We start from the raw sequence: 15,130 nt of genomic DNA, 5'->3' as shown, positions 1-15,130 counted from the left end.
TAAGGACACTAATTCCATTCATGAGGACTCCACCCTGGAGACCTCAATCTAATCCTAATTACATCCCAAAGGCCCCACCTCCTAATTCCATCATATTCAACATACAACTGGGGGGTGGGGGAGGCACCAACATTTTGGTCCATAACAGGAACCCACGGAATCAGTGAGAAAGACGCCGCAGACACTAAAGTTCACAGTCAAGGAGTGCCATGGCAACAATCTATTAAGTTCACTGGGCACACAGAAGAGGGAGCAATGTATTCTGCTTAGGGAATGGACTCAGAAAATGTCCCATGAAAGAAATAATACTTCAACTAAGTTGGAAAAAGAGTAGGAATTGACTAAGGGAAGTAAAAAGGGACTTCTTCAGACAAAAGAATGACTCTTTAAAAATCTCTCTCTCTCTAATTGCCTGGGGTGAATAAATCCAACTTACCAATTTCAATCAGAGGCAAACCAGACTTTTGACTAATGTTGAGGTTTCTCTAACTCTGCTAGTTTTCAGTTTATCATCTATTTGTAGCATCTACAAAAATGACTTACTGAATTTGCAAAGGCAGCAGAATTTTTAGAACAGTAACAATACCGAAATGAAACCTAGTAGTGTAAATTACCTTTATAGTCAATCACCTGTGTGCACTCTCCAAGCTCACCAAAGTTGATGGTAAATGCCATTTGCTGCCCAAGCATACACTTTCTTAAGTGCTTTGTTATTTTACTATAAATTGATAAAATTTAAATGGTATACACCTACTTCTAGACTCAACCATTCTCAGTAAGTCGCTGAATATTTTACATGAACAATAAGAGTTTTACAAGATGATTTGTTATTCTTACCTCCATGGGAAAGGCTTTGAAATTAACTGTGTGCTCAGAACCACGCTGGTTTTCTCGCCCCCAATGAAATCTAACTTCATACAGTTCAAATTCATGCCCTTGAGGCAATGGACCTCCTGATAGAACTGAAAAAAGAAAGTAAGTTCTGTTTAATTAACAGAAAACATATTCATCAGTACAGTAGAACACTGTAGCATAAACACGGGGGACATTTTTTGCCAGAAAGCTCTCATGAGTTCTATAAATTAAATTCAGATAGCCAAAATGAGAAATATATTCTAACTGGGGGAAGCATTTACACTATCACACTGAGACCGTTCAAAGACTATAAAATACATGGTAATATTGCATCCCATCAACTTCCTGTGTGTTTCAGGTAAAGGAGTAGACAAAGAAAACACAGATTACCTATTCTCCCTGAGACTCGCACTTAGCACTGCTCAGGAGACAAGGACAGGGTTTGCGTCTCACACTGACCAGTACTTTGCTACCGACCAATCGATCATTTATATCTTGTTTACAGATCACCCTTTTGTACCATACTGTCAACTTAGAGAGTAAGTACAAGCTAATAAAATTACCTATTAAAAGAATGTTTACACCAATGTGATTTTTTGACAACAAAATCACACTTAAAAAGCTATTTACAATGTAATACCACAGAAATGCAAGTGAAGTAAAATTATAATAAAATATTAACATGATTTAAAATTTTGGGGCACCTGGGTGGCTCAGTGGGTTAAGTTTCTACCTTCAGCTCAGGTCTCGATCTCAGGGTCCTGGGATCAAGCCCCGCATCGGGCTCTCTGCTCAGCATGGAGCCTGTTTCTCCCCCGTCCTCTCTGCCTGCCTCTCTGCCTACTTGTGATCTCTGTCAAATAAATAAATAAATAATAAAATAAAACTTAAAAACCTTTAAAATGTTAACATTTGGGGGAAAAATACTAACATTTGTTTCACAGGGCCCGGTCTCTATTTCTCATTTCTGGATAGGACCCAGAACTTTGTCCCAAACAGGAGCACTCTAAAGGATGATGAAAAATACACCTATGTAAGAACCGGTCTTGAAACAACAAAACACTTTCCTTAGTTTAAACACACCCTGACGTTGTAGAGGAAAACTTTATTCATCACAAATGACCAATTTTGACACAAATAAAGACTGTCCATATTTTTCCTATAAAAACTGTCAATTATAGGTGCACCTGGGTGGCACAGTTGGTTAAGCGTCCGACTCTTGGTTTCAGGGCAGGTCCTAATCTCAGGGTCCTGGGATCCAGCCCCGTATTGGGTTCCCCACTTAGCATGGAGTCTGCCTGAGATGAGCTCTCTCTCTCCCTCTCCCTCAGCCCTCCTGCTCATATTTTCTCTCTCTCTCTAAAATAAATAAATAAAATCTTCTTAAAAAAACCATTATTCTAAGTGATATCAGCTAAGAATTAAAAGTTTTTTTAGTCAAGAAGTTGACAACATTTATCTCCTCTCCCAAGAAGCAGTCCCTGAAAGAAAGGAGCATTCACACTTGGGCCAGCTTGTGGAGGAACAGTAGTGCCCAGAGCTGAGTGCCACACAGAGGGACAGGCCCGCTGTCCATCCGTACCCTAAACCTCAGTGGAGAGAAAAGGGAATTGGTGCAGCAATATTTATTTGTTTGCCTGGTTCATCATCTAATTACTTGTTCCAAAAGAATTTAAGGCTTCTTACATCAAGTACCTGTCATCCAGCCAGAAGGCATAAATTAGAAAGAAGAGCAAAGGGAAAACAAAGACAGAGAGGGAAAACAGATGGAGACGGGAGGCTCCCGCACAAATGAAAGTCATGAAGTCCTTACGAAAAGCACCCTATGCATTTGGTTCTATGCTTTTTGCCAGCTCAAAGAAGAAAAAGAGCAGCAGCGGCAAAACACAATTATAATTTTCCTTTCCGGCGGAAAAGAAGTGAGACCCATGACCTTTAGGACGATACTATCTCACATGGTTTTTATGTTTTCTTCATGTCTGGTCTTGTAAGTTGTACAACAAATTGTAGAGGCACCTGGGTGGCCCAGTCAGTTAAGCGTCCAACTCCTGGTTTCACCTCGGGTTGTGAGCTCAGGGTCATGAGATCAAGCCCCGTGTCAAGCACCGCATCAGGCTCCGTGCTCAGTGTGGAGTCTGCTTGAGATTGTCCCTCTCCTGGCCCCTTCTGCTTATTCTCTCTCTTTCTTCCGTGAAATAAATAAATCTTAAAAAAAACAAAAACAAAAACAAAAACTGGAGGGGTCAGTCCGTATCACCTTCCCAATGAACAGGGTCGAGAAAGCGTAACTGGGACAGGTGAAGTGTGATGTGCCCCAGGCACCCAGCTAGCTAGCTCCAGGAGCCTGGAACTCGGACCTTCTGACCCACGTCTCACACTGAGACAGGACAGGGAAATCCACATCTCTGCGTCTGTGAGCTGGAACTAAAAAAACCGGTGAGTTCTTTAAGCCTGGATTTCTAAACTGCAGTCCACCCTTTGAGTACTACACCTCATCCTATTTCGCAAAACAATTTTTAAAAAATGTAAACACGTGGATCACAAAGGTTTCCAGCTATCCCAAACGGCAGAGCAAGTGCAGGGCATCTTCTCCAACAAGCACCCACGCTGTGGATGAAACCCTTGTATTCCAACCAGCCATGCCCCAGTTTGGGCATAACCTCAAAAATCGCTCCTTTCCCCCTGGCTGCCCGATGTTGGTCTTAAGAAAAACCAGGAAGGAAGTCTGGACTGTACCCACTCCCAAAGGTGGAATGTACCCCCCTCCCATACCAAAAAGAATACATGGGGGATAGCTTCTTTTGACATACCAGGCCACACTCCGGCCCTCATCACCAGAACTCCAAAACACCCCTCACCAGGGCAGTGAGAGCCTGATCTGAGGGGTGGGAGCCAGTTCCCTAACACTTTACTATCTACTATCTTTTTTTTTTAACACTTTTTTAAAAAGATTTATTTATTTGAGAGAGATAAAGACGGAGATAGTGAAGAGAGAGCACAGCAGGGAGGAGAGGAAGAAGCAGGCCCCCCACTAAGTGGGGAGCCAGGTGTGGGACCGGATCCCAGCACCCCAGGATCATGAATGGAGCCAAAGGTCACCGCTTAACTGACCAAGCCATTCAGGGGCGCCCCTAACACTACTTTCAACAGAAGGTGGAAACTGTCTTAGAGAAGGCTTAACTCCATGCTACAGAGGAAAAAGAAAGGGCAGCATTGTGCCAGGAAGCTCATGTAGCCCAGAAAAGAGGATTTATAAAATCTTTCCCCCAAACTTCTTCCTAGGGTATGTGCACACACAAGGGCGTGGTATTTCTGAGCCTAGGAAGCGCCGTCTACCAAGGCTTTCCTCTAAAAACGGAGATAAGTGACCTTGACAGTGAATTCAGGGCACCAAAATACAACGCCCATCTGATGGATGCCCAGGATTTCTTTCCTAAGAACCAAGCCTTCAGCTTAGAACTTGAGGACAGAGCTGCTATTTTAAATGCCCTAGAAACTCAAACGGCACCAGTTTATGTGTGGACGGGGACCAGCTCCAAGCCCACAGGGCTTCATTTACTCATCCCTTCGACTAATATTTTTATACCAGGGACCACATTAAATGCTTAAGATACACCGACTCTGCTAAAACCGACAGAATTCACTACCCTTGAGAATCTTACGTTTTGTTAGAGGGAAATGAAAATTCACCCATTTATGGAGGTCAGTGCTTTGCTGAGCGGTATGTGGTCAGCCCCTGGCAGATTTGTTAGCTGTGATGCCATTATGTTCAATAAAATCATCATGAAATAAGACCCTCACAGGTCTTACACTCTATCAGGTTGAAAATAAACACCAAGAAGGGAAGCATTCAGCCGGGGCCTGGTTCCCAGGAAGAAATGACAAGGACACAGCTTCCAGCCATCAGCCAAGGCCCTAGGTACCAGTCACTCTTGCTGCAGATGAATAATCCAAAGTTAAACCACACTCAAATCACATGGCTGTACAAAGCCATAAAAAATAACAGAATACTGAATTAAGAATTTTATGAGGGGCTGGCTAAAAGCATTACCTGTTCATCCCCTAAGAATGCTAGCATTGATAGACTAAAAATAAATAGTCTCTCTGTTTTACCCACTTGGCAACATCCTCTTAAAGCATTATTCTCCTTTTTCCCAGCTTATTTTTTTAATAAGGAAACTACTCATACCAAAAGGGGTACACTTTTCCTATATTTATGAATATCAAATTTTGCTAAGTGACATTTTGTCACCATGTGGCAGATTTATCAGTTGTGATGTCATTATGTTCAATAAAATTACAATGAAACAATGTGAGAGTCCCACTGATGACACCCTGCATTTCCTTAGAATAACACACTTGCAGAAATAGAAAATAAACTGATGCCATTGCCACTAGCTGCTTTTTCTTTAATGCTCTTTAACAGGCACAGCTATTATGCTTGTACATATAAAAAGAGTTCCTCTCAGAAACCTCTGCAAAATCTGAGAAACCCATAAAGGCATGATATATATGCATTTACCTAAATCTAGCTAAGCTTCCATAAGCCACTGCAGAAAACGAATTTGCCAGAGAGTTCAAAGGCTTAGCCTCCCTCATTTGAGTTCAACTCGCCTTTTAAGATGGACTCCTTGCCCAGCCCTGTGTTGCCCCCCAAAGGATGTAAAAAGGAGGACACAGTCTCATGCCGGAGGGGTATTCTCAGTGCTTAAGAAACAATGCTCCCATTTAAACGTGAGATGCAGGAAAGGCACCCAGCAAGGGCCATGCCAGAACCAAGGGGGCATCAGAAAGTCAGAAAAAAACTTTAAAGAGGAGATCACTAAGCAGAGTCTGGAAGAGGAAGCAAAGAAAATTGAGTAAGAGCATTCCAAGCAGAGAGAAGGGAACAAGAAAGGACCGAGTCTACTCCAGGAGAATAAAGGTTAGGCTCCCAAGATGTGAGCACCAGGACGGGAACTGTAGGCTATGCCTATGAACTGGGAGGTTATTATGGAGGGAATCACCAATCGCTTTTAAGTAGAAGACTAGTAAAATATTACTTCCATACCTTTGTGAACAGTGGACCAGCAAAGAGCAAGCCTGACCAGCTGACTGTTATAATTCAGGCACAGATAGTGAGGTCTGGAGACAGAGTCCTCCCCAGCCCTGCTGTGTCCCCAGCACAGAGGGAAGCTGTTAACTGCTGTGTCCCCCAATGGATCTAGACCCAAACAGTTCATTCTCAACGGGTCTCAGTTTGACTTTTAAGGAATCCAAAACGTATTCGCAAAACATTGCAAGAAGAGTATAAATTAGTTCTTCTAAAAAGCATTTGAAATCTTGAAAGCAATAATTATTTTACTCCCTTTACCTTCTAACCTACAGTTTCACTTTATATTAAAGAATGAATATCGGGGTGCCTGGGTGGCTCAGTGGGTTAAGCCTCTGCCTTCAGCTCAGGTCATAATCTCAGGGTCCTGGGATCAAGCCCCACATCAGGCTCTCTGCTCAGCAGGGAGCCTTCTTCCCCCTCTCTCTCTGCCTGCTTCTCTGCCTACTTGTGATCTCTCTCTGTCAAATAAACAAATAAAATCTTAAAAAAAAAAAGAATGAATATCATCAGTTCTTAAGAGTGGGGGCAACATGGACAGTACGGGGAGGAGGCCAGTCAGCCTGGGTCTGCATAAGCAAAGGGAAGCAGATTAAGACAACTGTCCAAGTAATGCAAGACCCCCAAAGTTTGCTAACAGGTCAATCATAAAGAAATTCAACCCTGACATCTCATATAAGTAAACAATACAGAGCCACTGTCTAAGTGAAGACAATTTTAAGATGTTTTTGACAACCCCATCTTTAAATCAGCAAGGCTATTAAGAAGCACTATAAAAAAAAGTCATGTTTTTGGAAAAAAAAAAAAGTATGATTTAATAATAAAAGTAATCTAGCCTAAATTTAATATTGAGAATTATAAAAGACCCAGAGGTAGAACTGTCTAATTAGGGTTTCTATAATAAGTTACAACAAAGGACACAAATGACCTATTCTGATTAGCAATTTCTCCCATACCAATGGTCCATTAAAAATGTCATTACCCTTAACACACAGCTTGCAGTCAGATGGAATGATGTTCTATTGCAGAAGCTTGGCCAGTCTCACACTTTGTCAGGACTTAACTATTCAACCACTGAGGCTAGAAATCTACAGTTATATTTTTATGCTTAAGCTACTCTTTATACCACTGCAATATGTCTGATTTTCATTTGTGCACACTAACCATGGAGATTCCTGTACTACAATGATTCACCAGTTTGACAGAGAAATTAAATGATGGATGCGGCAGCCTTCATAACACTCTCCAAACTCCAGGAGATAACAGGACCCAGAATGTGATGCTTGGCTCAACTCCATGTCAGGAGGCACTCTGTCACCTCGAAATATGCTCAGAGCAGAGGCAGAAGCACAGTGACAGGACCCAAAGCGTGGTCCAGTCACAGGGGCTCCATCCCGGGGCATCCCTCCAATGGTTTCCTCCTCGGCGCTGGTCCACACACCCCATCGCCGACTTTCTGTGGATGGCATCTCAGAGACGTCCCTGTACCCTCCCTGCCTTTCCACTGGCACTGCCAACACAGCCGCTCCCACTCTCTCCCAGATCCCATCTTACTCTGTATGGCCTGGTGAATTTTCCTGAAACATATTTTACAGAAGAAAAAAAAAAAGATTATACTCTTTAGGATTTGGTTCAGAACCCCTCATGAGCTTGCTCCAACACAGCCTCTTGATGTATATATTAACCTCATTTTCCATGAATCAACCTTTTCTTCCACATACACTTCAGGATTCTCTTTCCCTCATCCAAGGTCCAGACCTTCCCACAGCTGCATCCTTTTTGCTTATTGCCCTCTCTTCCCATATATTCCAATCTTCCCCATCCCAATGCTCTTCATGCTTCAGTGATCACTGCCAATGCTACCGCCTCTGCCCATCCTCCCCTCAAAATGGCAGCCAAAAATCACCTCTTCTGGTGTACCTATCTCACACAATCCACCACTGAAATCTTCCAAGGGCAGCTTGGGAGCCTGATTTCTATTTGCCTGACCCAAAGCAGGCAACACTTTGCAGAAGGTAAAACAAAGATTGCCACCTGCACCTGGCAAACCAGAGAAAACCGGTAAAAGAAACCAAAGCCTATTGCTAAGTGAAAGAAGTCAACGTATGCTTCTAACTGTACGACATTCTGAAAAATGCAAAACTATGGTGATGGTAAAAAAGATCAATGGTTGCCAGATGGAGAGAGGAAGGGAAGAGTAGGTAGAGCACAGAGGATTTTTAAGATGATGGAACTATTCTGTAGGACAGTATAATGGTGGAGACATGTAATTACACATTTGTGGAAGCACACAGAATGTACAACACCAAGAGGGAACCCTGATTTAAACTCTAAGTTTTAGGTGATCATGATGTGTCAACACAGGTTCATCAACTGTTAACAAAAGTACTACTCTTGTTTGACTCTTTGGCCTGGGGGTCAACAACCAGAATGTTGACAACCAGGAGTGAGCCACCACATCCCTTTCCCCAGAAAACTGGATAAACCAACAAAAGTTCCTTCTACAACATGGCCAGATCCTTACATAATCACATTACTGTGATGCCCACCAGATAGCAATCCCTGTCCACGTGCACAGAGCTTCTAATCCAATTTTTAGACCCATCCCTAAATATGAACAAAGAGCCAAAGATAAGTAGACTTTGGAGAAAAACTCCCATCTAAAAGAGACCAAATAAATAAAAGAACCCAGAATAAACAGAGACATAGAACAGGAAAAAAAGAAAGAAAGAAAGACAGACAGACGGACGGAAAACAATGGAGAAAGACTCTGCACTTAGGAAATAAACAGCAGAAGCTGTACTTGAATGACTAAGAAAAGTAGTATAAGCACAACTTTTTTAGAAGTTAGAACAGAAAGCAAAAGTTTAATGGGAAGACTAGAAGATGTAAGTTGAGGAAATCCACCGAGAAGCAGAAAAAAAGACAAAAACAGAGGAGTTATGAAAGAAGAAAATAAAGGAAAAACAGAAAATGTATCAATTACCTCATGTAAGAAAATTTCTAAGAAATGGAAGACACAATCATCCAAAAGCCCACCAAGCGCGCACCACAGAAACATACAAGGTAGCCAACCATGAGCCCTCACATGCCCTCCTTCTCAGGAAGTTACTGGAAGACGGACTATAGGAGGGAATAAACCAAGAAACTCCTGACATAAGGGATCAACCTCAAAAGTGGCCGACAGCATCCAGGAAACATGGGCTTGCACAGGAGAGAGAAGCAAAGGGACCTCGTGGGCGTAAGGTCCAGGAGCTGCGGGTGATGGCTAGAGGGCAGGCCTAGAGATAAAGCAGGAGAAGGGAGAGGCCTCCACAGGGACAGGGGAAAGACCAAGGTGAGGGAGGGAGGCAAGGACTTCTCGATGGAGCTCTGCCATCGCTCAGAGCCTGGAAATAAAATCATGACAGATAAAGAAATTAAATAAACAAAAATGCATTAACTCCAGGGGAGAAAAACACCACATTGTTCAGTAAAGGAAATAGATTGTAGTCTCAGCTGGAAACAACAACTACATGGCCATAATGATAAAAATACTGAGTACTAATTTAAAGAAAAATTGTAAGGGTGCCTGGGTGGCTCAGCTGGCTGAACGACTGCCTTCAGCTCAGGTCATGATCCTGGAGTCCCAGGATTGAGTCCCGCATCAGGCTCCCTGCTCAGCAGGGGGTCTGCTTCTCCCTCTGACCTTCCCCTTCTCATGCTCTCTCTCTCTCTCAATCTCTCCTCTCTTTCAAATAAATAAATAAAATCTTTTAAAAAGAAATTGTTGGGAGGGGGGCACCTGGGTGGCTCAGTGGGTTAAGTGGCTGCCTTCGGCTCAGGTCATGATCTCAGGGTCCTGGGATCGAGCCCCTGATATATCAGGCTCTCTGCTCAGCGGGGGCTCTCTCTGCCTGCCTCTTTGCCTGCTTGTGATCTCTCTATCTTTCTCTGTCAAATAAATTAATAAATAAAATCTTTTTAAAAATTTTTTAAAATTAAAAAAAAAGAAATTGTTGGGGTGCGTGGGTGGCTCAGCGGGTTAGGCCTCTGCCTTCAGCTCTGTTCATGGTCCCAGGGTCCTGGGATCAAGCCCCGCATCGGCCTCTCTGCTTGGCGGGGAGCCTGCTTCCTCCTCTCTGTCTGCCTGCCTCTCTGCCTACTTGTGATCTCTGTCTGTTAAATAAATAAATTTTTTAATTGTAATTTAAGTATACAGGGACAAAAGAGGGGCAAACCATAATGGGGGAGGGTAGTTAGAGACCAGCCTCATTTTCCGTAGCAGAGAGTTCACAGATATCTCACATGTCAAAGCAGGACCCTATGAACATACCTGTGAGGGATGGAGACAGGAGAAGTAGCTAAGAGTTCAAAGTGATTGTCACCAAGGCAAAAAGTTTAAGGTGGGGTATGGGGTCTCCCAAGGGCAGAGAGAAACAACATATAGCACCAGTCAAATTGTATATCCTATTTTGATAAAGATAACCCTTGACTAAATAAATGAAGGATAATGTGCTTGGGGCTTGCAGACTGCTCCTTTGAGAAGCTTAAATATCCTAAAAAAGGGGGTACTTGGGTGGCTCTGTGGGGTAAGCCTCTGTCTTCGGCTCAGGTCATGATCTCAGGGTCCTGGGATCAAGCCCTGCATTGAGTTCTCTGCTCAACAGGGAGTCTGCTTATCCCTCTCCCTCTGCCTGCCTCTCTGCCTACTTGTGGTCTCTCTCTCTGTCAAATAAATAAACAAAATCTTCAAAAAAAAAAAAACTGGGAAAAAAAATGGTCCACACATGGTATTTTTTTTGCCCCTTGTATTTTAAGTTTGAGAAATACAGAAAAAGGCAGAAACAACAAAGAAGACATTATTCCAGCAGCAGAAAAGAGACAGGGCTTCTAAAGGAGCAAACTCTCCAAGGGGGCAGGAGTAAGGGGTCTGGAACATGTGTACTCAGATTAGGCTAGGACAGACAGAGAGCTCACCCCTGCTGGTCAGGGATGAAGGAGGGAGGGACTGGAGTGCAAGGGAAAACCTTTTGGTTAGAGAGTCAAGGCACTGCTTAATAGTCTCTGTTTTGGGGATGAGTGAGCGGGGCAAGGGAAATCATCAATATTTGAGAAGGTACCAGAAGGAAATGTTAAATTCAATTTGATCAAGTAAGTTGGATCTTAGAGCAGAGAGTGTTCGTACTCAGTCATTTCTCCATGCTTCCAGATTTCATAACTCTTCCATAACATCTTTATACTAATACTTTAAATGACTGACTCTTCACTAAACTATGAATCCTCGAGAACAGTCTTAGCATTTGTATGCAACCCATATGCACTGACCGCTGTGCCTGATGTGAAATGCATTTTTGTTCTATAGATATATAAATGTTTATCTCCAGAAACACAAAGACATCTCAACATACCAATACACATATATTACATTAATATGCTTTTTACAAACCATGACAGTCAGCACTTAATAATTTTACTGTGCAGTTTAAAAATAATACCTAATGTCCTTCATAGATAGCCACTCCCCAAAAAAAGTTTTATTTAAGTTCAAATTTCCATCTGAAGCTGTCTCTCTTTGACCACATGTAACACCGAGAATCTGTTTGGGATGATGCCCATACTTTGACCCAAGTCAGATCATCAAGGAAGACTACATGAACCTATGACTAGCTCATAGGTTCTAAATTAAAGTTCAGGAACAGTCACAGTAAGTTTTAAAACAAAGATTCCATAGTTGGAAATCAATGCCTGCCCTGTCATATAATAAACCTAAAGACTTTAAGGTTTGAAATATGAGATTATTGATTCAGAATTAATTTTGAGTACAGGTGATCTCTGCTCATTAGTACTTCCTAGTATTTCAACATACTCTAATTTTATATTCTTTCCAAGAAAGAAATACAGCTATTCACTAAGGAAAGGATAGTATTAATGCTAATTTTATTAAAAATTCTTCTTTCATCTCCCCTACATTTAAGCCAATTTCCTTGATAATTTCTAACACCTTTTCCATAAAACATTTCAAATCTACCTCAAACAGATTCAAAGGGGAGAGGAAGAGTTATAAATAAGTAAATACAAACAAGAGTTCTGGTCATTCAAATCTTTTACTAAGTTTAGAGGATGTTTTTGATAGTTATTAAAATTCTTGCCACATTAATATAGTAGAGAAAATTAATTTGAGAAGTCTATCTCAAATCCCATATTATGGCAATAAATCTTCATCTTTAGTTTTACAAAGCAATAAAACAGAGAATTACAATTTTCTGGATGAATTAAGCTAAAGAACGATTTAGGACAAAATGCAGATTAGGACACATGCACATGCTTTTCCATAAATCCCACAAAGTTTAAGTTGATCAACTAAGGTTGTTTCAGTAATATCATGTAACACAGAAAAACCAAACTACCATCTCCATAATTTCATCCTTTTAGCTTCTCAAAAATTTTTTAGAAATCAATCCCCACCCAAAAAAATAGCATTTTATAGTATAGTAAGCTATCTGATAATGGTACTATGGTTAATTCTACCTTTAAAGTCATAGAAGCCAAATCAGCTCAGTAGCCTATAAGAACTTCTAATTTACAAAGGCATGCAAAAGCATCTTCTAATATACCTGATTTTGACTTCAGGATAACCTGAATAGTATGTCCATCGTTGGTGACTTCGCAGTCCCGGCAGACCACATAATTTGGGGAGAGGCGGACATCCAGCAGTGAGGGGTCATATCTAGCTTCTCTTGAGTTTAAATTAATGGGGGACTGGTATTCCCCATTAGCATCAGGAAACACCAAGCCCCACTCAACACCTAAGCACAAAATAAAGCAAATTTAGAACAGGTTATTAAAAAGTTCCAATAAAATTCAACATGTAAAAGCTGATTTAGACACTGTTTATGATCCTTGACATTATTAAGATTATGACTATTGTTTCTCTACAGATGAAAATATGGTAAAGGTGTACGAATTTCTGCGCTCATATTTTCAATGATTTGATGCTATCAAATATCATATACAAAGTACTGTACTAACAAAATATTCTGTCTTCGTCCACATATATATAATAATATGTAACTCTAGGAAATTTAGGTCACCTCGAAGTGATTGAAAACGAATCAAGAGTTCCACAAAAATTTCCTCTGCTCATTAGTTCAATACATGCAGTCCCTGAGAAATACCTGAACTTCTGAACTTGCTTGAGGAGAGCCAAACACCATAAATCTAACGCTAGTGAATAAACCCCTCTCCTCAGAAATGCAAACACAGCAGTAGAGAAGTGGGCATATCCTCATATACCCACACCGCTCTTGTCCTACAATATATATATATATATATATATATATATATATATATTCTCTTGGCATGTTTCATAAAGTTAAAATTTCATAAAGTTAAAATTCCCCATTTGTTTCACCATCAGCTTCAGCGGTCAAATCTATTTCCATCTTCTGGGATAAATGCAGCCAACAAAACTTTTTTAAAAAGTCAACCCCTTCCGACCAAGCCCGCTGATTAGGCTAGAAATTTAGGACTTCTTTAGCAAGAATTGAACACCGTTCGCATCCTTCACGGAAAGACTAGCGGCGAGAAGGCTTTCTCCCCGCAGGGTCCTCACAGCAAGCAAGAACCGAGCAGTTTCGGTAAGACTGGGGGCCCAAGGTGCTGAGTAAAATGCAACGCAGCTCCCCGCCGGCACTCGGTGCACACAGGGGTTAGAGGCGCCGCGCAAGGCTGGCCCTCCGCGTGGCCGCAAGTGCCAACTGCTGCCCGGCAGGACCGACCGGCGCCCTGACGCGCGCAGGCGGCGGGCACTCTCGCTCTGCCTGGAGCCACTTCGGCCCCCAGTCGGGCCTGGGGAGCGGGAAAGCGACAGAGACGCACGTGGGAAAGAGGGGCCGCGGCGGTGCAGGGCGCGCGCGAGAGCCGCAGCCACTCGGCAGCCACTCGGCAGGACGCGCACGCGGCGGGGCGCGGGACCTCGGACAGCCCGCCCGACTCGCGGCCGGTTACCTTCTTCGTAGCCCCACTCCACCCCCTCCTCCTCCTCCTCTTCATCCTCCTCCTTCTCCGGGAAGGCGACGGAATCTTCGATGAAGCTCAGGTCAGCCATGGGGAAAAGGCCGTGGGTCCCCTCGGCGCTCTCGCCCGCGGAGCCCGCGGGGCAACAGAGAAGCGGGCAGGAGTGGGAGTGGGCGCGCGTGGAGGTGGGAGGCCGACCAGAAGTCCGTGGGGGTGTGAGCGCGCGCGTGGGGGTGTGAGCGCGCGTGCGGGCGCGAGGCGGGCGCGGGCTGGGCCGGAGTTTTCGGGCGGCCGGGGCGGGGAGCGCGCGCGCCCCGAGTCCCGGCGGAGCGCGACGCGAGCCGTAGCTCCAGGAGCGGCAGTCGGCGGGTTATAAACCCGACCGGGGCGTGTCTGGTACGGGAGGATCCGCCCCCTTCGCTCCGCGGCCAGCAGGAAAAGGACCTGGAGCTACCGGCCCCACCAGGGAAACTGCGGAAGCCCGGATGCCCTACCTGTGGGGTGCGCTCCCTACTGCCGGCTCTCCCACGCTTACCTTCCAGAAGCCCGCGAGTCGCCCAAGGACCCCCGTGTGTAGGCCCTAGACCCGGGGCTTTCTACCTTATTTACTTTCGGCTTTACTGCAGGAAATACAAAAAGAAAAAGAAAAAAAAAAAAGCGGAGGTGGGGGTTTCAGGAAGGAGAGAGATTAATAGCTATGCGTAAAGGACACGGCTGGGAAGACCGTAAGAAGTTTCCCACTCTGAATTTTTATTATTGGCTATTTACTTTATCGTCGTCCTTAAAGGACGGTGGAAAGTTGAAATGGAAAAATTTCCAAGGAACTTGTAGTTCCTAAAACACATAAGACAAAAATGTTTCAATCGAGATAAACAGATATGATTTGGGGATTTCCCCCCCCCAAAAAATTATCTCAAAGGCAATTACAAGCAATAAAGAAAGGGTATTTGGTTTTAGTTTCAGAGTCTGGGGTGCTGCTGCTGGAACAGCTTGACCTGTACACAGCTCCCAAACGCCTAATGAAATCGTGTAAATAATGAAAAGCACACATTGCATAACAAACAGAACTTTCCTGATCTAAAGAGGTAGCATTGTTACCTCTAAAACATGCTTCCCAAAGACTTAATGCCCTAAGAGCCCTGTGTTTCAATGCGTTTTAAAAGCCCCAGTTTATAACCCCTGACC

General features: G+C 43.3%; 1 protein-coding gene across 2 annotated transcripts in view; it reads right to left on the bottom strand.

The window, feature by feature from the left end:
- The window catches only part of CA8 (carbonic anhydrase 8), an 88,113-nt gene extending 73,750 nt beyond the window's left edge, over positions 1–14,363 (bottom strand). The window contains exons 1-3 of one of the 2 annotated variants that reach the window (XM_082719372.1): positions 13,937–14,363; positions 12,544–12,735; positions 838–962 (exon numbers count right to left, since the gene is read on the bottom strand). In XM_082719372.1, coding sequence (XP_082575498.1) covers positions 838–962; positions 12,544–12,735; positions 13,937–14,036 — 417 coding nt within the window. In that variant the 5' untranslated portion in view covers positions 14,037–14,363. The remainder of the gene's footprint in view (positions 1–837; positions 963–12,543; positions 12,736–13,936) is intronic. The other variant, XM_082719371.1, reaches the window with a different exon arrangement.
- Positions 14,364–15,130: the final 767 nt, after the last annotated feature.

The sequence above is a fragment of the Mustela nivalis genome, assembly GCF_964662115.1.
Source record: "Mustela nivalis genome assembly, chromosome: 2".
NCBI lineage: Eukaryota > Metazoa > Chordata > Mammalia > Carnivora > Mustelidae > Mustela > Mustela nivalis.
This window is presented reverse-complemented; position numbering and strand designations above follow the sequence as displayed.